This window comes from Natrix helvetica, assembly GCF_964273705.1.
Source record: "Natrix helvetica genome assembly, chromosome: 5".
NCBI classification, from domain to species: Eukaryota; Metazoa; Chordata; class Lepidosauria; order Squamata; family Natricidae; genus Natrix; species Natrix helvetica.
The window spans coordinates 2,145,850-2,167,793 of NC_138551.1; the positions used below are offsets into that span (position 1 = coordinate 2,145,850).

General features: G+C 48.2%; 1 protein-coding gene across 5 annotated transcripts in view; it reads right to left on the reverse strand.

Annotated features, from left to right (window-relative positions):
- LPP (LIM domain containing preferred translocation partner in lipoma) overlaps positions 1-21,944 on the reverse strand; it is a 177,065-nt gene that overhangs the window by 21,971 nt on the left and 133,150 nt on the right. For all 5 annotated transcript variants that reach the window (XM_081956071.1, XM_081956072.1, XM_081956070.1 and 2 more), the window contains 2 exons: positions 9,155-9,269; positions 1,772-1,941 (listed from right to left, as the gene is read on the reverse strand). In XM_081956071.1, the coding sequence (XP_081812197.1) occupies positions 1,772-1,941; positions 9,155-9,269 (285 nt within the window). The remainder of the gene's footprint in view (positions 1-1,771; positions 1,942-9,154; positions 9,270-21,944) is intronic.

Below are 21,944 nucleotides of genomic sequence, written 5' to 3' on the forward strand. Positions count from 1 at the left end.
AAAAAAGAGAAGGAGAAGAAAAAGAAGAAGCAAGAAGAGGAGGAGAAGGAGAAAGAGGAGGAAGAGGAAGGAGAACAAGAGATGATGGTGGAGAAGGGAGGAGAAATGGGGATGGTGGAAAAGGAAAAGGAGGAGAAATGGAGATGATGGAGGAGGAGGAAGGGTGATGGTGGAGGGGGTGATGGAGGAGGAGAAAGAGCCTTCTCTCACACACATCTAGTGGGACCCTCTGACTGTCCCCTCTGGAGCTTGGGGTGGGGTGGGGTCTGCAGGGGGTCCAGTGAGCCGGCCACCTTCTCTTCTGCTCCATTTCACCCGAACTAATATTTTTTATGCCTTATTGAAGATCTGATGATGAATGGGAACTGGGAGGAGGAGGAGGAGGAGGAGGAGGAGGAGGAGGAGGAGGAGGAGGAGGAGGAGGAGGAGGAGGGGGGGGAGTCCTCCTCCATTGTCCTGCTCATCTCCTTCCCTCCCAGGCCGGCCGACTGAGCTTCTGCCAGGACTCCACTCAGACTAATGAGGCGCCTGGAGTAATACAGCCGGGACACGTTTGACCCTCCTGAGGGCACAAAGCCTGATGCCTTGAGAGGCCTTCAAGCTCCAGAAGAGCCAAGAGGGCCTCGATCACCCCACCACTGGAGGGTCTTCTGGGGAGAAGCAGGAGGACCCCCTCGACTCTTGGTCTACAGTGGAAGGGGCTGGTGGGCAAAGATCCATCCATGCATCCATCCATCCTTCTCTCCTTCCTTCCTTCTATCCCTCTGCCAATACTTCCCTCCCTCCCTCCCCTCCATCCCTCCCATCCGTCCTTCCCTCCATCCCTTCATCCATCCATCGTTTCCCCATTCCTCCCTCCCTCCCTTCCATCCATCCATCCCTTCATCCATCCATCATTTCCCCATTCCTCCCTTCGTCCTTCCATCCCTCCCTTCCATCCATCCTTCCCTTCATTCCTCCTTCCCTCCCTCTATCCATCCATCCATCCCTTCATCCATCCATCATTTCCCCATTCCTCCCTCCATCCCTGCATCTATCCATCCATTATCCATCCATCCATCTATCATTCCCCCATTGCTCCCTCCATCTGTCCCTCCCTCCCCCAACCCTTTATCCATCCTTCCCTCCCTTCCCCTCCTTCCCTCCTTCTATCCATCCATCATTCCCCATTCCTCCCTCCATCTGTCCCTCCCTCCCCCAACCCTTTATCCATCCTTCCCTCCCTCCCACCTCCTTCCCTTCTTCTATCCATCCATCATTCCCCATTCCTCCCTCCATCTGTCCATCCCTCTCCCATCCCTTCCATCCATCCATCCCACCCTCCTTTCATCTCAGTCGTCCATGTTCTGGCTGTCCCAAAAGTGCTTTTTCCAAGAGGCAACTGGACTTTCTTGTTCTCTCTTTGAAGACATTTCACTTCTCATCCAAGAAGCTTCCTCTCACTAGACTTCCCTTCCCCACCCTCCAGTCAGAGCGGAAGAAGCTTCTTGGAGGAGAAGCGAAACGTCTTCAAAGAAAAAACAGAAAGTCCAGCTGCCTCTTGGAAAAAGGGCCTTGGGTCAGAAGATCCCCTGTGTCCTGGTCACCTGTGGCCAGGCACGATTGGTTGCCAATGAATTTGAGTGGACCTTCCAAGGTGGACTTGGACCTTCCTCGGCCAACCCAATTCCCTGGCTGAGCTTTGGAAGGAGGAGCTGAAGCCCGAGACCCCTGGAGCTCATCCGAGGCCCTTCCCCACCCTGGATAAGGAGACGGAGGGAGGGCTACTCACGATGTAGCAAGGCTCGCAGTAGGCCTTCTTCTCCACGGCGTAGAAGGGTTGTCCCCGGAGCTTGTTGTGGCAAATCATACAGGTGAAGCAGCTGACGTGGAAGACCTGGTCCATGGCTGTGCAGCCGCTTCCTTCTCCCACCACGTTCTCCCCACAGCGGGCGCAACGACCTGCCAGGGACAAAGAGACGGGCTGAAGTCCATCCAAAACCCCTCTGATCAATCCCTGGGCTTCCACGACACCCTTTTCCCGAGCCCACGTTCACACAACCTGATAGGGGTGTTGAAGGCTGACCCTGGCCTGTCCCTCTGTGGCCTAGGGCAGTGATGGCGAACCTACGGCACGGGTGACAGAGGTGGAACGCAGAGCCATCGCGCGCCGCACTTCCATGTTCTGGAGTGCTGGAAGCCAGCTGCTCTTCCGGTTTCTGGCACGCACAAAGATCAGCTGGCGCACCAGAGCCCAGAAAATCATCTTCCTGGAATGCACATGCGCACCGGGAGACTGCTGTTCGGTTTCTGGCACAAACACGGCCTCGCGCGTCCACACTCCCACTTTGGTGCCGAAAAGGTTCGCCCTCACTGGCCTAGGAGAATGTGGCGCAAAATTCAGCTCCGTGGGGTCCGTGGTGCTTTCTCTGACCTTAGTGGTGAGACGTTTTGGCACCTGCACAAATATTTTGGGTCTAATAGAAGCAAGGGACGTGGGGGTTCTGTGGCTAAGAGGCTGAGCTTGTCGATCAGAAAGGTCAGCAGTATGGAGGTTCGAATCCCCAGCACCGCGTAATGGAGTGAGCTCCCGTTGCTTGTCCCAGCTTAGCAGTTCGAAAGCAGGTAAAAAATGCAAGTAGAAAAATAGGAACCACCTTTGGTGGGAAGGGAACAGCGTTCCGTGCGCCTTCGGCGTTGAGTCATGCCGGCCACATGACCACGGAGACATCTTCGGACAGTGCTGGCTCTTGGGCTTTGGAACAAAGATGAGCACCGCCCCCTAGAGTCAGGAACGACTAGCACATATGTGCGAGGGGAACCTTTACCTAATAGAAGCACGTATGTGTCGCTCAGGGTTGAACCATGGGTCCTGGATGCTCTCTGAGTTGGGCACTTTTCTTGCAGACATTTCATTACCTGACTAATTAACATCATCAGTGCTAGAAGGTGGTGGGGTTTGTGGGGAGGAGGAGAAATGGTGATGGTGTTGGAGGAGGAAGAAGAGAAGCAGAAGGAAAGGGGGAAGGAGAAATGGTGGCAGATAGGAAGGGAGGAAGAGGAAGATTTTATGGGATCTTTGGTGCTCTCTGACCTTGGCTACTTTCTTCCAGACGTTTCATGACCCAACTAGGGAATATCATCAGTGCAATTCAGCTCACGCGGTACATTTATGGCCCAAACGATCTGGATAAATCCAGCAACCCGGTTAAACCATTCATCAAATACAGCCAACTATACGATTCTGGAAAACTCCCAAAGGGAAGGACATTTCCTTCAAGGAGGCCATCTAAGTGTAGCCGATAGACTGATACACAGACGGCCACCTTCTCCAACCGGGTGCCCCCTTCGCTCTCCTACACCAGGTGTCAAGGTTCGAACAGATGCCCTAATTAACTCATGAATCTCGAGCCAAGTTTCAAAAGAAAACCAGTCATTTATTAGGAGCGACATGTCAATATCTACTCAGAGTGAGGTCAGCACTACTGCACGAAACTTTGACCCTGTTTCCCCCCTCCCCTCAGTCTGTGTCATAAATCACATTCTGCAACGAGGCACTCCTGCAGGCTGTAGAATTCCATGCCTCACCAGCCTTGCTGTGGTCATCTGAGATCTGACACTGGACAAAGGTATGCAGGGAATGTGCTCCTCCCTCTCTTCACCCATGGCAACTCGAGAGCAGACATGGAAGTGCTTGGCGAGTTGACACCAGGGGTCTCCAACCGTGGTGACTTGAAGACTTGTGGACTTCAACTCCCAGAATTCCTCAGCCAGCAAAGCTTACTCTCTTGTCATCCCTTCCGCTGCAATCTCTCTGCTATAGAAAAAAAATCTTACTCTCTTGTAATCCCCTCTGCTGCAATCTCTCTGCTATAGAAAAAAATCTTATTCTCTTGAATCAATTCCACTGCAATCCCTCTGCTATAGAAAAAAAATCTTACTCTCTTGTAATCCCCTCTGCTGCAATCTCTCTGCTATAGAAAAAAATCTTATTCTCTTGAATCAATTCCACTGCAATCCCTCTGCTATAGAAAAAAAATCTTACTCTCTTGTAATCCCCTCTGCTGCAATCTCTCTGCTATAGAAAAAAATCTTATTCTCTTGAATCAATTCCACTGCAATCCCTCTGCTATAGAAAAAAAATCTTACTCTCTTGTAATCCCCTCTGCTGCAATCTCTCTGCTATAGAAAAAAATCTTATTCTCTTGAATCAATTCCACTGCAATCCCTCTGCTATAGAAAAAAAATCTTACTCTCTTGTAATCCCCTCTGCTGCAATCTCTCTGCTATAGAAAAAAATCTTATTCTCTTGAATCAATTCCACTGCAATCCCTCTGCTATAGAAAAAAATCTTACTCTCTTGTAATCCCTTCCGCTGCAATCTCTCTGCTATAGAAAAAAAACCTCACATGGCAGGCTGAGGAATTCTGGGAGTTGAAGTCCACAAATCCTTGACCAAGGTGGTTTTTTTTTTGGGTGGGGGCATCAGGATCCACTGGGGACTGCTGTCCAACCGGCCTAGAAGCCCCTCAACCTGGGTTAATGACCTCCCCCTTCAGTTCAATCCTCGCTTTGAAACCCGCGTTGTGTTGAAGCACGACACAAATTCTACTTGCTGGAACCTTCCCCGGCGAGTGTCCGATCGGAGAGAAACGGAAGCTTAAAAACGTCGGCCCAATTTATTTATGAAGATTGTGGTTTGGAAGGACACCAGCTCTATCTCCGCGTTGTGTTTTCTGGAAGTTGTCTTCAAGACGGACTGCCAAAAATATTGACATATTGGTCACATCCGGACGGCAACGGCCAACTCAATGTTTCATTACAGGGTGAAAAACGTCCAAAAAAGGAGCTTGGAAAAACAGGGAGTCCTCGACTCACCGACCATTCGTTTAGTGACTTTTACAGCAGTGCTGAAAAAAGGGGACTTAAAGCTGGTTCTCGCGCTTACGACCACGGCAGCGTCCCCATGGTCACATGATCAAAATTCGGCTGCTTGACCGCTGACTTGTATTTATGACGGTTGCAGTGTCACGCAATTCACCTTTGCCGACCTTCGGATGAGCAAAGTCGACGAGGAAGCCCGTTTAACGTAATGACCGTGTGACTAAGTTAACTGTCGCAGCAATTTGCTTAATGACCGCAGCGAGAAAAGTCATAACGAAGGGGGCAAAAACTCACTTAATGGCCATCTCGTTTAGCAATGGAAATTGTGGGCTGACAGTGTAAATAAATCATTATAAAAATTACTATTTAAAAAAAACAGGGAATGTTTACATGTTAGTCCTTTCAGACTCTTTCTATTACGTGGCCCAGTGTCCCTTTTTCGTGGAACAGGCGTCCGTATAAACTTGATGAACAAATAAATAAGTAAAAACTTTCAGTCTGGATGCATTTTATGAGTCATGGGGACAACAATAAAAGCCTGTGGAATCCGCACCGAATGTTTCTGGGTTTAAGGAGCTTTGGTGATTAATTTTTCGTTTCCCAACCAAGAGCCAAAATCAAAACGTCTCTTGAATTTAAAATACGGGGGGAGGGAGGAGCGAAGACTAGGGCCCCCTCCCCAGAAACTAAAGCCCCATCTTCCAGGCTCACTGCTGGGCGGGTAGTTTGCAGCTCCACGATTTGAGATCCGCTCCTGCCACCTTTTTTTTTTGCCATGGTTGTTAAGTGAAGCACTGCAGTCGTTAAGTGAATCACATTGCAAAATTCAGGCGTTTCGCAACCGGCTCCTATTCATGATGGTTAATATAGTCCCTGGACTCAAAATTTCCATTGCTAAGCGATCCAGGTGTTACGTGAGTTTTGTCCCGGTTTATGACTTTTCTGGCCACAGTTGTTAAGTGAACCATTGCATTTGTTAAGCGAATCCGGCTTCCCTCTTCGATTTTGCTTGTCGGAAACTGGCTGGGCAGGTCATAAATGGTGACCCCTGGATGCTGCGTGCGTTGTAAATACAGATAGTCCTCGACTTACGACCACAATGGACCCCAGCGTCTCTGCTGCTAAGCAAGCTATTTGAATTTTGCCCTGTTTTACTACCTTCCTTGCCACAGTTGTTAAGTGAATCACTTCAGATGTTCCTTTAGTAACCTGGTCGTTAAGTGAATCTGGCTTCTCCATTGATTTTGCTTGTCAGACAGTCGCAAAAGAGGACCCCGGGGCCCAAGCACACGGCAACTGTCATAAATAAGAGTCCGTTGCCAAGCCTCTGAATTTTGATCTCCTGACCCTGGGGATGCTGCAATGGTCGTAAGCGTGAAACACGGTCCTAAGTCCCTTTTTTCAGTGTCATCATAACCTTGAATTTTGATCACCTGAGGATGCTACAACAGTCATAAGTGGGAGGTCTTGTCGTCAATCAATTTTTTTTTCAATGCCATTATTACTTGAAATGGTCGCTAAATGAATGTTGTAAGCCGAGGACTACCTCTGCCTTCCTGAACAGGTTTTGTGTTTTTCAAACCTGCCGGAGGCGACTTGGTTAAACGTTGGAAAGACACAATTGGGGTGTTTGGGTGTGACAACCACACAACAGAAGCGCTCAAAAAAGGCCCATGAACAACAAACCGTGATTAACTTCGTTGTGGGATGCAGTTACTTGGGGGTTGAATTGGCCCTCAACACAAGCAACGTTCAGCCCCACAGGACCCGTTAGAAGCCATTGGGAGCTGCAACTGCACTGAGGAAAGTGGCTTACAACCGCTCCTCACACTTACGACCATGGCAGCATCCCCACAGTCTGGCGCTCCAAATTTGGGTGCTTGGCAATGCTTAGCAACAGGTATTCTCTCTCTCTCCCCCCCCCCCTCTCTCATATCTATCTATCTATCTATCTATCTATCTATCTATCTATCTATCTATCTATCTATCTATCTATCATCTCTATCTATCTATCTATCTATCTATCTATCTATCTATCTATCTATCTATCTATCTATATCTATCTATCATCTATCTAATCTATCTCTCTATCATCTTTCTATCATCTATCTATCATCTATCATCTATCTATCTATCTATCTATCTATCTATCTATCTATCTATCATCTATCTATCTCTATCCATCCATGTCTGTCTTTCTGTCAATCTATCTATCCATCCATACCTACCTACCTATCTATTCATCCATGTCTGTCTGTCTATCTTTCATCTCTCTCTATATATATATCTTTCATCTCTCTCTCTCTCTCTCTCCATCCATGTCAGTCTGTCTGTCTGTCTTTTGTCTATATCTATCTATCCATCCACCCCTACCTACCCACTTACCTACCTACCTATCCATCCATGTCTGTCTGTCTATCTTTCATCTCTCTCTCTCTCACCTATCTATCTATCATATCCATCCATCCATCCATCCATCCATCCATCCATCCATGTCGGTCTGTCGGTCTGTCTTTCCTGTCTCTCTCTCTCTCTCTGCATGGGTGTGTGTGTGTATGTGTATGTATGTATGTATGTATGTATGTATGTGTGTATGTATATGTATATATATATTTGTTTGTTTTCGTAGATTTTCACAGGTGTAGGTATGCTGGTTTTGTTGTATTCGGGTCTTTTCCCGTGTAAAGTTGAGATTGTCTTTGCAACGTTTCGGCAGGATCTCACCTGCCATCTTCAAGCGTAGGCTCAAAATGTGGGCTTAAAATTTTAAGCCCACATTTTAAGCCCACAGCTTGAAGATGGCAGGTGAGATCCTGCCGAAACGTTGCAAAGACAATCTCAACTTTACACGGGAAAAGACCCGAATACAACAAAACCAGCATATACACAAATATATACATACATACATACATACATACATACATACATACATACATACATACACACATCCTCCCTCCCTCCCTCCCTCCCTCCCTCTCTCTCTCCTGGTCACAACCGTCGTCATAAGTCAAGGACTTTCTGAAAAAGAGGCAGGTGAGGGGGCTGGAAATAAAAAGGAAGAAAGGCAGAAAAGGACCAGCCAACGACCTTTTCTTGCCTCTTCAGATGTCATAATTTGGACCAAGTTATACTCATGAATTATGATAATGGCCTGAAGCTTTCCAGATCAGTTAATTAGGTCCTTCCATTCAAAAAATCGCAGCTCTCAACAGATTTTCTTTTAAAAATGCGTTCCAGCGCAGTTGACCTCATGCTCGGATGCGCAAACCTGGGCGGAGAAGAAGTTTCTATGACGTTGGATTTCTCTGCAGAAATTCTCCAACCTCAATTGCGGTCAAGGTTGCTTGTTGGGCTCTTGGCTTTCATTTTCTGGCGTGGGGGTGGGCAGAGATGTCCAAACTTGGCTACTTTAAGACCTGTGGACTGCAACTCCCAGAATCCCCCAGCCAGCATAGCTTACTCTCTTGTAATCCCTTCCTCTGCAATCTCTCCGCTTTAGGGGTAGAAGAGAAAAAAACCAAAACAGGTATGGATGTCTGAGGAGTTGAAGTCCACAAGTCTTAAAGTTGGAGACCCTACAGCAGGGGTGTCCAAACTGGGGAACTTTAAGATTTGTGGACTTCAACTCCCAGAATTCTGGGAATTGAAGTCCACAAGTCTTAAAGTTGCCAAGTTTGGACACCCCTGCCCTACAGTAAAGGTTGCAGCCAAACTCTTTGGCTTTGAAAATTAACTTTCCTCCCCGGTGTAAAACAAAATGCCTGGGAAATTCCCTGCCACCAGTATTCCATAATTGTCTCAGATTTCTAAAGACAAGGATCCGAGAACAAGGAAACACACAGATTTCTTAAAACCCTTCCCCTCCTTTGAACAACAGATCGCCCAGTTTTTTGATACAGCTAGTCCTTGATTTACGACCACAACTGACACCAGAATTTCTGTGGCTCGGCAAAGTGGTTGTTAGGGGAGTCGATCCCAATTTTATGACTTTTTTTTTTGCCTTGGTTGCTAATTTGAATCACTGCAGTTGTTAAGTGAACTCCTTGGTTGCCAAGCGAATCATGTCAGTTGGTAAATGAACTCCTCGGTTGTTAAAATGAATGAATGGAGTTGTTAATGAGCCATGTGGTCGTTAAGCGAATCCGGCTTCCCCCCCTACTGACTTTGCTTGTCAGAAGCCGTCCGAGAAGGTCACGACTGGCCATCAGGCGACCCTCGGGATGCTGCAGTGGTCGTAAGTGCAAGGACCGGTCGTAAGTCATTTTTCCCAGTCGCAAAAATGCAAACTCACCAAAGTATTCTTCTGAAGGTGGATTATCCATGTCGTACAGCATCTTTTTGGTCAACTGTTCTATTTCATCCTCTGGTCTAAACGCAGATCCCGGACTCGGAGCAGCATTTTCAGTCTGGAGAAGGAGGAGGGGAAAAAATTAAGGGATTTCGGAGATTTCCAAACGGTCTATAGTAGTACCTATCCAAGTCTGTTGAAAGAGAAATCAGGATCCAGGTAGTCCCAAGCAATTCCCTTGCCAAACAGTTCCAGCCTGAACTGGTGATTTAGCATCTTCGCTTGGGAAAGGCGGTGTATGCAAATGGCCTTGGGAGACGGGGGTCAAGATACACCGCAGAGAAGAGAACAGCAGAGAAGAGATGGCATGGCCCCCAGCTGCATAACAGAAAGAAGCTCAGAAGGGGCCCTGCCTAGTTTCTGTCTCCAAAGGAGATGGTGGGGGATTTGTAAATTGTACTTTCAGACTGATGAGATGTAAGTCTTGTGTTAATGTAGCTTCAGGGAATGGTCAGATAAGAGAGCACACAGCCCACAGCTGCAAACATGGGAAGAGAAAGAGGATCTGAAAGGACCCTCCCTAGTTTCTCAGGATGCAAAAGAGACAGTGGGAGATTTGCACTTTCAGACATGCAAGGTTCCCCAGCCAGCATGGCAGGACTCTCCAAACCTGGTCACTTTAAAGACTTGTGGACTTCAACTCCCAGCACTGGCTAGGGAATTCTGGGAGTCGAAGTCCACCCATCTTAAAAGAGGCCAAGTTTGGAGACCCCCTGCCATGCTGGCTGGTGAATTCTGGGAGTTGAAGTCCACCGGTTTTAAAGGATCCATTTTTGGAGACCCCTGCTTTAGTGCAACGTTTTCCCCATCATGTTTTTAAGGGCAGCTGTCCCTGTGTCGGCTTTATATTGACTTTTCCACATATTTAAAGCACCTAAATATAATGCACTGTTTAAAATATAAAACGCTTCCCATATGGATGTATTTTTAAGCTCACGCAAGCATGCATACCGGCAAACCTACAGTAGTTTAATTTAATTTAATTTATTTGATTTCTAGACCGCCCCCTCTCCCCGAAAGGACTGAGAAGGCATTGAAAAATAGTACGATAAATAAAGCAAGGGCGTGGTATAGGAGAAGAAGAATTATACCTAAATGCAATTAATACCTGTTTGCGTTTGCAATAATTCTGCATTGCCTTCTCTCTCTCTCTCTGCAAAGCACCTATGCCTCCTTTATGCTTTGATTAGTGAAATGGAGGGACATATAAATGGAATAACTAAGCCAAGAAACAAGGAAATAAAATAAATAATGCCTATTGACGTTAATATTCTCACCTGTTCTGTCCATAAACCCATGGGTTCATCTATTAGAATAGAATAGAATAAGAATGAGTAGAGTAGAGTAGAATACAATAACAGAGTTGGAAGGGACCTTGGAGGTCTTCTAGTCCAACCCCTTGTTCATGCCGTTTCAGACAAAAGGTCATCCAGTCTCTTCTTAAAAACCTCCAGTGATGGAGCTTTCACAACTCTGTTGTGAATGTAGAAAAGATGTGGAGACTCTAGAAAAAGTGCAGAGGAGAGCAAGAAAGAGGATTAGGGGACTGGAGGAGGAATTTCCTGACAGTGAGAACAATTAACCAGTGGAACAGTTTGCCTCCAGAAGTTGTGAATGCTCCAACATTGGAAGATGTTGGATAGCCATTTGTGTGAAGTGGTGTAGAGTCTCCTGTCTAAGCAGGAGGTTGGACTAGAAGACCTCCAAGGTCCCTTCCAACTCTGTTATTCTATTTGTATTTCTACTTTATAATGCCTTGGTAAGGCCACACATGGAATACTGCATTCAGTTTTGGTCACCATGATGTAGAAAAGATGTGGAGACTCTAGAAAGAGTGCAGAGAAGAGCAACAAAGAGGATTAGGGGACTGGAGACTAAAACATATGAAGAACAGTTGCAGGAACTGGGTATATTTAGCTTAAGAGAAAAAAGGACCAGGGGAGACATGATAGAAGTCTTCCAATATCTCAGGGGTTGCCACAAAGAAGAGGGAGTCAAACTATTCTCCAAGGCACCTGAGGGTAGAACAAGAAGCAATGGGTGGAAACTAATGAAAGAGAGAAGCAACTTAGAACTGAGGAGAAACTTCCTGACAGTGAGAACAATTAATCAGTGGAACAGAAGTTGCCTCCAGAAGTTGTGAATGCCCCAACACTGGAAGTCTTTGTCTGGAATGGTATAGGGTTTCCTGCCTAGGCAGGGGGTTGGACTAGAAGACCTCCAAGGTCCCTTCCAACTCTGCTATTCTATTCCATTCCATTCCATTCCATTCTAAATTCTTGTGAACATAATAAACACTTGCTCTATCTATCTTTCTTTCTATCATCTATCTATGTATCTATCATCTCTCTAATCTGTCTGTCTGTCTGTCTGTCTGTCTGTCTGTCTGTCTGTCTGTCTATCCTATCATCCATCCATCTGTCTTCCTGAAGGCTTCCCCTGGAGTCTCTCTTCCTTCCCTCAGTTTCCTTTCTTAAGGGCAATCTTCACATTTATTTTTCCGAAAATGCCTTGTCTGCAAGTTGCCTCCCTCTCTCCAATCCTGAGCCTCTCCCCTGCCCCCCCCTCCAGCCCGCACACTTGGCAGAGTCCGAAGGGTGCCCACTTGGAAGGACACCTGCATCAATCTAGGTTTAATTTCCATAATGTGCCTTTTTTTTAGCAGGGCCGGCTAGAAACCCTGGGCACGGAGTGGGGGGGGGGGAGTAGCAATTTAGGGATGGAGGTTTTGCCGCCTCCAAGAATATCTGGAGAAAGGAACGCTTCATCCTTCTTCAACCTTGATTGGAGTTTTGCAATTAGAGGAAAGGTTCCTTTGGCGGATGCAAAGTGCCTCCTTTTCCCTTCGTCTCTATGGAAAGTTTCCCCTAGCTTCTACTTTCTCATAAAGGAGAATATTCGTAGCTCAGGGTTGAAATGGGGAGCCTTGGTGCTCTCTGAGCTGGGTGGTTTTTCTAGCAGACATTTCATGACCCAACTAGGGAACATCATCAGAGCTAGAAGGGAGGGGAGTTAGCACTGAACTTTCTAGCAGAGATGATGTTATCCAGTAGGGTCATGAAACCAAGTTCAGAAAGCATCAAGGATCCCACAATCCATCTCTTCCTCCTCCTCCTCCTCCTGCTCCAACAAAGGAAGTTTTCAAGAAGAGACTGGACTGCTACTGGTCTCAAATGGTATAGGGCTTCCTGCTTGGGTGGGGGATTGGACTAGATGATCTCCAAGGTCCCTTCCAACTCCGTTAATCTGTTTAAAAAATGGGTTGGGCTGGCTCTGAAGCTCCTTTCCTTCTCCGTTTCCAAGGGCTGAACGTAGGCGAAGGAAATGAACTAATTAGAATTAATCAAGGGGAAACAAACAAACAACGCATCCTAGCCTTAAGTGAAGAATTAAAGCCGTTGCAAATTGCATCACGCACCAAAAAGCACCGAAATTGGTCAATGGGGCTTCCTGCCCCCAAACGCCCCCGGATCGCTTTGGATGGCATGCTGCCCAACAAACTGGCAGTGCTGCAATGCTTTGCCCGGACTCTGTGGCTTGCGGCAAATCCTGCTGGTTGAGCCTGATGGGAACTGTGGTGCCAAGTGTCCAAAATCCCTTTGGCCTTCCAGCCTCCAACTACATAAAATCTTCCTTCCTTCCTTAGTCCCTAACTTCCTTCCTTCCTTCTCTTTCCTTCCTTCCTCATTCCCAACCCCTCCCTCCCTCCCTTCCTTCCTCCCTTCCTTCCCTCCCTCTCTCTCATTCCCATCTCCTTCCTTCCTCACTAACTTCCTTCCTTCTTTTCTTCCTTCCTTCCCTCCTCAATTTTTGTCTTCCTTCCTTAATTTATATTTTATTTTTATAATTTTACAATTTTTTATTTTTTATTTCGTGTTAATAATTTTACTTCTTGAGCCACCCGGAGTCCCTGTGAACAAGCTGGGAGGCCGTATTACATGTTCAGAGTCAATGCTAAATCCAGATGTGAAGTCCAGGTGTTTGCATGGTTTGCCCATAGCCTCACCTGCGCTTTCTCTTCTTGCTCTCCCTCTCCAGGTGACTTCCCTCCGCCCCCTCCCCCTCCAGAGGAAGCGTTTGCCAACATCCAGGTAAGAAGGCTCAGTTCTGGGAGCCTCTTCTCTAACTTCCTTCCTTTCTTGCGTTTGTTTGTTTCCCCTTGATTAGTTGTAATTCAAGGAAAGACACAAAACCACGCTGTGTTGGATGGCATGAGGAGTGCTGCCTCAGGCAGCAGGGTGGACTAGAAGACCTCTGAGGTCCCTTCCAGCCCTGTGATTCTACCTGATTTGTCCTCCACTAAAGTTGGTTACTTCAACCTTAATGTTGAACACGATAAAACACAGTTCCTTTGATCTAGCCCGATCGGATCTTTCCATTGCTGAAATAGGGGGGGGGGGGGGGAGGTATCATCAATCATCCAACTTCCCTTGTAAAAAATCCACTACAAAAACTGGGGGAGCTCATCTATTTTGCCGGAAAGCTGCTCAGCTCAAGGGTCCTGTTAAAATGTGGAAGAAATCAAAATTGTAGATTCATTAGAGCAGAATGTCCTGAACATTTATTTCCTTCTGGATCTGTTATGGGGTGTGGGTTCTTCTTCTGTATCATATCTATCTATCTATCTCCTCCTCCTCCTCCTCCTCCTCCTCCTCCTCCTCCTCCTCCTCCTCCTCCTCCTCCTCCGTTAGCCCTACATTTCATAATTATTTCTTCTTCTCCAATCTGCCAACTTCAGATTGCTTTTTCCAGGGAGGATATGCTGGCGTGTTCCCCCCTGGTCCCTCTTTTCTCTAGACTGGCTGTATCCAAATCCTGCAACTGTTCTTCGTAGGCTTCCAGGCCTTTGATCAGGGGTAAAATCTACTTAACTTCGCACCCGGTTTGCAAATGTGAGCATGCATGAACATTTACTCCGCTCACAGACACCCACCTGTCTGCATGCGCAGGAAATTCCGTGCATGCACAGAGCATCAAAAACAGACATGATGATGTCCGGGCATGTGGGAGGTGCCTGCTACCGAGCATGTCTAGCTAATATAATATCGCATGTCACAGCTGATCGTCGGAAATACCAGTTTCTTTTAAACCTACCGGTTCGGGCAAACGGTCCAAGCATTTCAGCCCTGCACTTTGATCAACTTTCTTGCTTTTCTTTGCGCTTTTTCCAAACTCTCAACCGCTTTTTTGTAATGTAATGAGCAAAACTGGATGGAATATTCCAGGTGTGGCCTTACTAAAGGCTTTATAAAGCGGTAATAAGGCTTCGTGTGATTTTGATTCAATGTCCCCTGTTGATACAACCAAAGGTTGTATTGGCTTTTTTGGCTGCTGCCACACACAGCTGGCTGACGTTTAAGGGATCGTCTACAAGGAGAGAAGCAACCTAGAACTGAGGAGAAACTTCCTGACCGTGAGAAGAATTAACCAGTGGAACAACCTGCCTCCAGAAGTTGTGAAAACTCCAACACTGGAGGTTTTTAAGAAGATGTTGGTTAACCCTTTGTCTGAAGTGGTGTAAGGTTTCCTGCCTAAGCAGGGGGTTGGACTAGAAGACCTCCAAGGTCCCATCCAACTCTGCTATTCTATTCTATTCTATTCCAGATGTTTAGGCTGTTCAGTCTGAAGGGTCAGAAAAGTGATGTCACCACAATAACATAGCATATGAGCTCTGCGACTACCACAAATCTCGGCTGAATTTGTGTTGGTTTACATCTGAGTCGAAGAGGTAAATAAATAAAGTTTCAAAGAGGGAAAGTCACTATGAAGTTGCATCTTGAAAAGATCTCTCTCTTTTGTTTTCTTCTCCAGTCACTTTTCCTAAAGGGAATCACAAAACAGCGCTGAGATTTACCAGGAAAATTACGAGTGGCCAGGCAGTGATTTTTTTTATTTTTATTTTTGTTCCTTTCTGCACAAAAGAACTCGCTCAAAGCCAGAGAAAGAGGTTTGAATAAGGGAGAGAGAGCACGAAGAAGGTCAAGAGGGAGTCCGTGATCAAACAATCAAAGGCTCCCGTTTAGCACGCGTGTAAATTCAGCTGGTGTGTTAATCTTCCAAAAGGAGATAATTTCTCCTTTTTCCAACCTGTCCCCCCAAGAAACCCCTCTCTGGCGGTATGCAACCCAACTTCGCCCAGGCTTTGCACCTGGAATTTTGGCCTGGCAAAATAATTTACCTCCAGTTTGTGGAGGCCCCATTGGAGAGGGCCACCAAGGTGTCCCGAGAAGACACAACAGCTAGAATAGAATGGAGCTGGAAGGGACCTTGGAGGTCTTCTAGTCCAGCCCCCTGCTCAAATAGGAGACCCTATACCATTTCAGACAGGTGCTGTCCAGTCTCTTCTTAAAAACCTCCAGTGGTGGAGCGTTCACCACTTCTGGTGGCAAGCTGTTCCACTGGTTAATTTTCAGTCCCTGTTAGGGAGATTCTCCTTAATTCCAGGTTGTTTCTCTCCTTGATTAGTTTCCATCCATCGTTTATTGTCTTGCCTTCTGGTGCTTTTGAAAATAAGTTGACTGTCTCTTCTTTGGGGCAGCCCCTCAAATTTTGGAATGCTGCTATCACATCCCCCCCTAGTCCTTCTTTTCTCTAGACTGGCCAAATCCAAATCCTGCAACTGTACTTCCTACGTTTTAGCCTCTAGGCCAGTGTTTCTCAAACTTGGCGACTTTAAGTCCTGTGGACTTCAACTCCCAGAATCCCCCAGCCAGCATAGCTGGCTGGGGAATTCTGGGAGTTGAAGTCCACAGGACTTAAAGTCGCCAAGTTTGAGAAACACTGCTCTAGGCCTTTGATCCTCTTAGTTGCTCTTCTCTGAACGGTGCTGGATTGTGCTGGGACGTGCGACCCAAACAAACCACTATGGCTTAAAGATGGTTCTGACAACTTGCGGAGATAGGTGTTTTGACTGAGGCTTCCCAAGAGCATGAAGCCGACTCCTCCTCCCTATAAAACCCCTTTTATTTAGGTTCAAGGGAATTCCTCTCCAGCAAAGTCCCGGCCAACCGTCTTTCATGAGATTTCACAACCACAGACCTTGATCAGGCTTGGAGAGCTGCCAGGCCGATATCTTCTAAACGCCATGCTGTAGCAGCAATTCCTTGGCCAGAAGTCAGGAGCAGATCTTCACTCTTAATGAACTGAACTAATTGTCTCTGCAAACTCCACTCCCCTTTCTCCCTTCTTTTATTCCCTACGGGAGGCACCATTCATCCTTCACCTGTGGCCTTACTCCCAACTCAACCCCTGTTCTTTAGCTGTTCCCTTCGTCTTGCAACTCTATGCATGCGCATACTGGGAACAGGCTCCGCGCATACTGGGAACAGGCTCCAGCTGTTCTTCTGCCTCACTGATGCCTGACTCTGAAGGCAGCTGATAACTGTCAGACGGCCCTGGCTCTCTCTCTGCCTCCGACACAGAGCCCTCCTCAGAGCCTTCTCCAGACTCCAGGACTGGCCCATGTTCCTCCCCAACCTCCTCACTGTCTGAGTCCACCACCAGCTCCGCTGGCCACTGGCGTGCCACGACAATAGGGTGGCCGTCAGAGAACATGGAAAGTGGTGACTTTCTGAGTGGGGAGCTCTCCTCGCCCAAAAGGTCATTTCGATGTGGTAAACATCACGCCGGGAGTCTGCAGGGAGCTGCCTACATCCCAGGAAGAGTTGATTCCCTTAAGTACCTTGGATGAGATGAATGGGAAGAACCTGGCAAAGGGACGGAGGATTCCTCCTTGAATGGACCTTGGGATGTGGCCCAACTGCTGTTCTCTGAACCTTCTCAATCTTCCTAGGCTTCTTGGCAGAACAAGGAGAGATTTGGCAGGGCTGGGCAGCCGGAAAGAGAATGACAGAATAACAGAGCTGGAAGGGATCTTGGAGGTCTTCTAGTCCAGCCCCCTGCTCAAGTAAGAGGCCCTATGCCCGTGATGGAGGACCTATGGCAAGCATGTCACCCCAGCTCAGCTCCACCATGCATGCCTTCTGTCGGGCAGTTGTTTTGGGGTCTCTGTGTCAGGGTTCCAAAAAGCATCCAAAAGTAAATCAGAGTCCGAGGCAAAGGATTCCTCAAAGTTCCCATTGATGAAGAGAGCCATGTCGGCACATCTGGGAAAACCCGAATCTGAAAGCTTCCCGGTTTCCCCCACCCAATTGGAAGTTCAAGATTTTGCCCCCACACCCACAAGTCCATCCCATGGTCCAATCCCCCACTGCCATGCTGGCAGCTTCCACCCACCCAGTTCCGGTCAGGTGCAGAGACAAAGGATGACCTTGGCTTTCTAGAAAGAATGTTGTTATGGCTGCATATCATCCAACTCTATACAATCCCACCCTCCCGTTTTCCCACAACAGAAAAGGCATAGTAGAATAATAGAAAGTGTGACAGGCCAAAGATCCTAAAGGAAAGAGGGTTGCAGGCCTGACACACTGCTGCGCATGCACGAAGGGTGGGGGCGCAGGCAGAAGAGGCGCATGTATGTGCAATGAGGCAGGGGGGGAGTCACATGTGCCAGGGGCCGTGTGACGGGAGCACGGGGCCCGTTTCTGCTCCCAGGAGGCTTCAGGGAGGCCTACTAGGCCCAAAACAGGGGAACCAGTGGGGGGGGGTTGTGTGCACATGCACGGGGGGGACGGGACGGGACACTGCATTATGGGTGCAGCCTTGCGCTCTCAGAGTTGTCCAATCTCTTCTTGAAAACCTCCCGTGATGGAGCCCCCACCACTTCACCTATTTCATGAATTCAACGATTCCACTTCCGTTGCCATTAGCCGAGCGTTGCCCCCATTTGCCATCTTCCTTGCCACGGCCCTTAAGGGAATTGATGCAGGTGTTAAGTTAGTAACACGGTTGTTAAGTGGATCAGGATCCTCCCTGGGCTTTGCTTTGTCAGAAGGTCGCAACCCCCAGGACTCTGTGACGGTCATAAATATGAGTCAGTTGCAAAGCATCTGAATTTTGAATCAGTGAGCACAGGGACGCAGCAACGGTCGTAGGTGTGAAAAACGGTCATAAGTCACTTTTTTCAATGCCACTGTAACTTGATCACTAAACGAATGGTTGTAACCGTAACCCTGTATACCGTTCCAGACAAAAACCGCCGGTGATAAAGCACCTACAAGTTCTGGAGGCAAGTTGTTCCACTGGTTAATTGTTCTCACTGTCAGGAAATTTCTCCTTGGTTCTAAATTGCTTCTCTCCCGGATTAGTTTCCACCCATTGCTTCTTGTCCTGCCTTCAGGGGCTTTGGAGAATAGGTGGACCCCCTCCTCTTTGGGGCAACCCCTCACATAATGGAACACTAGAAGACCTCCAGGGACCCTTCCAGATCTATGATTCTGTGATCTTGGGCTGAGGGGTGGACTAGAAGACCTCCAAGGTCCCTTTCAATGCTATGGGTCTATAATGCTGGGCAGGGGTTGGACTAGAAGGCCTCCAAGACCCCTTCCAGAGCTATGATTCTGTGATCTTGGGCTGAGGGGTGGACTAGAAGACCTCCAAGGTCCCTTTCAATGCTATGGGTCTATAATGCTGGGCAGGGGTTGGACTAGAAGGCCTCCAAGACCCCTTCCAGAGCTATGATTCTGTGATCTTGGGCTGAGGGGTGGACTAGAAGACCTCCAAGGTTCCTTCCTGCCTTAAGATTCTAGGATCGGATGGAGATCTTGACCGATAGGACAAAATCATGGATGTCGGCCCTCCTGAAACACAAACCAACAATATTTGGATGGGGGAAGGCAGTGAGCGAAAGGGGCAGCTTGTTTTCAGACCCCTCCTCCCTCCTAAGGCCCTGAGCCCCCCTCCCCAACCCTTGCTTCTCAAAAATGCTCCATCAAATGCAATCGATATCAGGAACAAATTTGAGGAGGGGTGGGGGAGATAGAGAGACCCTATCGGGAGACCCAAAATGAAGGGTTTTTTTGTGGTTTTTTTTGGCAGCTTCTCCCTTCCGAAATGGGCTAATTCTCCCTTCTGAAAGGAAGATAATTTCCATGTTTCTTCAGCTGAGAACAGATAATTGGAGTTATTTTCCTTCCACGAAAGGGGAGAGGGAGCCGCTTGGCAAAATGGACGGGGAGCATAAAGGAAATAAGTGCGCTGCCTTCTTACTGCGCAGCTCCTGAGAGCCTCTCCATTGATGCAAGGTGTTTACCTCTCCTTTAAGTGCCTCTTTCTTCCCTCTCTCGGCTGCGTTTCTTCTTTCCTTTCTTTCGGTCTGGGTTTTTTTTGGGGGGGGGGATGAATGTTGCTCTATGCAATAACCCTCCCCCCACGGAGCCGATGGGGGTCGGAAGAGGCTGATGGTTTTCAGAGAGGGAGGGAGGGGGGGGAGGAGAGGGAGGAGAGAGAGGGGGGGGGAGGGAGAGAGGGGAAGAGGGAGGGAGGGAGTGGGGAAAGAGAGAAAGAGAGAGATGGGGAGATGGAGCAGAAATGAGAGGGAGGGGGAGGGAGGATGAGAGGGAGGGACGGGGATGAGAGGGAAGAGGGAGAGAGAGAGGGGAGGGAGAGAGGGGGAGGGAGAGAGGGAGGAGAGAGGGAGGGAGAGGGGAGAAGAGGGAAAGAGAGAGATGGGGTAAGGGAGCAGGAATGAGAGGGGGAGGGAGAGGAAAAGAGAGGGGGGAGAGGGAGGGAGGGAATGAGAGGGAGGGGGAGGGGGAAGGGAGAGAGAGAGGGAGGAACTCTAACACTAACCCTTTCTCTCTCTCCCTCTTTCTCTCCTTTTCTCCCTTTCTCTCTCTTTCTCTTTCTCTCCCTCTTTCTCTCTCTCCCTCCCTTTCTCTCTCTTCCTTTCTCTCTCTATCTCCCTCCCTCTTTCTCTCCCTTTCTCTCTCTCCCTTTCTCTCTCTCTCTCTCTCTTTCTTTCTAAACCCAGCAGCCCCTCCCGTAGCATTGCCCCGCTTACTGACTGGGTTCGTCCAAGAGGTAACCCCCCCCCCCCCAGGGAGGTCAACTCCTCGGTGCTCCCTCCCACTCCTGCCTCCTTTCTTATACAAACAGTGTTGCTCCATTAATCTGTTCGGGAGTGTTGGAGTCTCCCACCAGCTCTTTTTTCCTACCTGTGACATCATCTTTGCTTTGCAAGGACCCAGAACTGAAGCTCATCGCCCTCCGAACATCGGCGGCACATGGACAAGGAAGGCCGTGAACTTGACGAACCAATGTTCTCTCCGTTGTTTTTTTCCACTGAATGGATGGTTTAATCAACCCCATTAAGCCAACAATCCCAGTCTTCCTCCCAGCCCCTGAGGTCATGACTTCACCTTGTTTTTCTGCTAACCCTCCGTGGGATTTCAACTGACGCCCTCCTGCCAAAGCTTAGCATGTCTTAGCCCCATGATGGCACACCTATGGCGCACAGAGCCCTCTCTGCAGGCAGGGCAGCCATCGGCCCAGCCCAGCTCCAAGGCGTGTGCATCTCCCACTGGCCAGCTGGTCTTGGGGTCTCTGCTGTGCATAAGGAGGGGCCCCCGCATGTGCGAGGGCGCTTGCCTTGCATTTTGGGGGATCATGCACCCCGCAACCCTTTTGGGCCTGGAAAGCCTCCTGCACCAACCTGGAAGCCAAAACGGGGCACGGGGCATGCACAGGGGGCCCTCGTATTGCATTTTGGGGGTTCGAGCGCGTGGGCACTTTGGCCCCTTGGCACCAAAAAGCCATCACTGTCTTAGCCAGACATCTGTTGGCAAGGCCTGCTGAGGTGCATCGGGATGATATTCCATCAAGCTGGATGCAGCTGGAAGGGTATTTGGAGGTCTTCTAGTCCAGCCCCCGGCTCAAGCCTAGTGTCGGGGCTCCGAGTAACAGACCCAAGTGTCCAAGATGGCTTTGGTTAGCTCAGCTTCAGGTTTGACAGCGATTTCATTTCAGGCCAGGGGCTGTCTTCTTGGAAACCTCCAGGGATGGAGCTCCCACAACTTCTGGTGGCAAGGTGTTCCACGGGTTAATTGCTCTCACTGTCAGGAAATTCCTCCTCATGATTATTTATTTATGTATTGTAAAATGTTTTTGTATATACCTCCTCCTCGTCATTTGTTTGTATATTGAATTGTACGCCGCCCCGAGTCCCTTTGTGGAGAGGGAGCGGCCTATAAATTGAATTAATAATAATAATAATAAATAATTCCAGGTTGCTTCTCTCCTTGGTTAGTTTCCACCCATTGTTTCTTGTCCTGCCTTCAGGTGCCTTGGAGAATAGGTTGACCCTCTCCTCCTCTTTGGGGCAGCCCCTCAAATACTAGAATACCGCTATTACATCCCCCCCCCCTTAGTCCTTCTTTTTTCAAGACTGGCCAAACCCAAATCCTGCAGCCGTCCTTCGTATGTTTTAGCCTCCAGGCCTTTCATCGTCTTAGTTGCTCTTCTCTGTCCAACTCTTCTTAATTCTCTGGGCATCTTCTTCGCATCTTCTGATCTTGCGCTATTTTGATTTGTTCTGTGTTCTGGCTGGTGTCAGCTTTGACGGCAGAGGTGCATCCCATCAGACCATCATCAAATAAGGCCAACCACGAGCCCACGAAACCAAGGTTTATTCTCTTGCAGAGTTTCAATTGACGGTCTCTTCTGTACTCCGCCTAGTCCTCTTCCGAGAAATGGAAAGATGGATAAAGATCACCTGAGCTTCCAATGTGTTGGGATGGACCTTCCAAGCTTGTGATGGGACATTGCCTTCACCTTGACTAACAGAAACAGAACAGAATCACAGAATTGGAAGGGACCCTCAGAGGTCTTCTAGTCC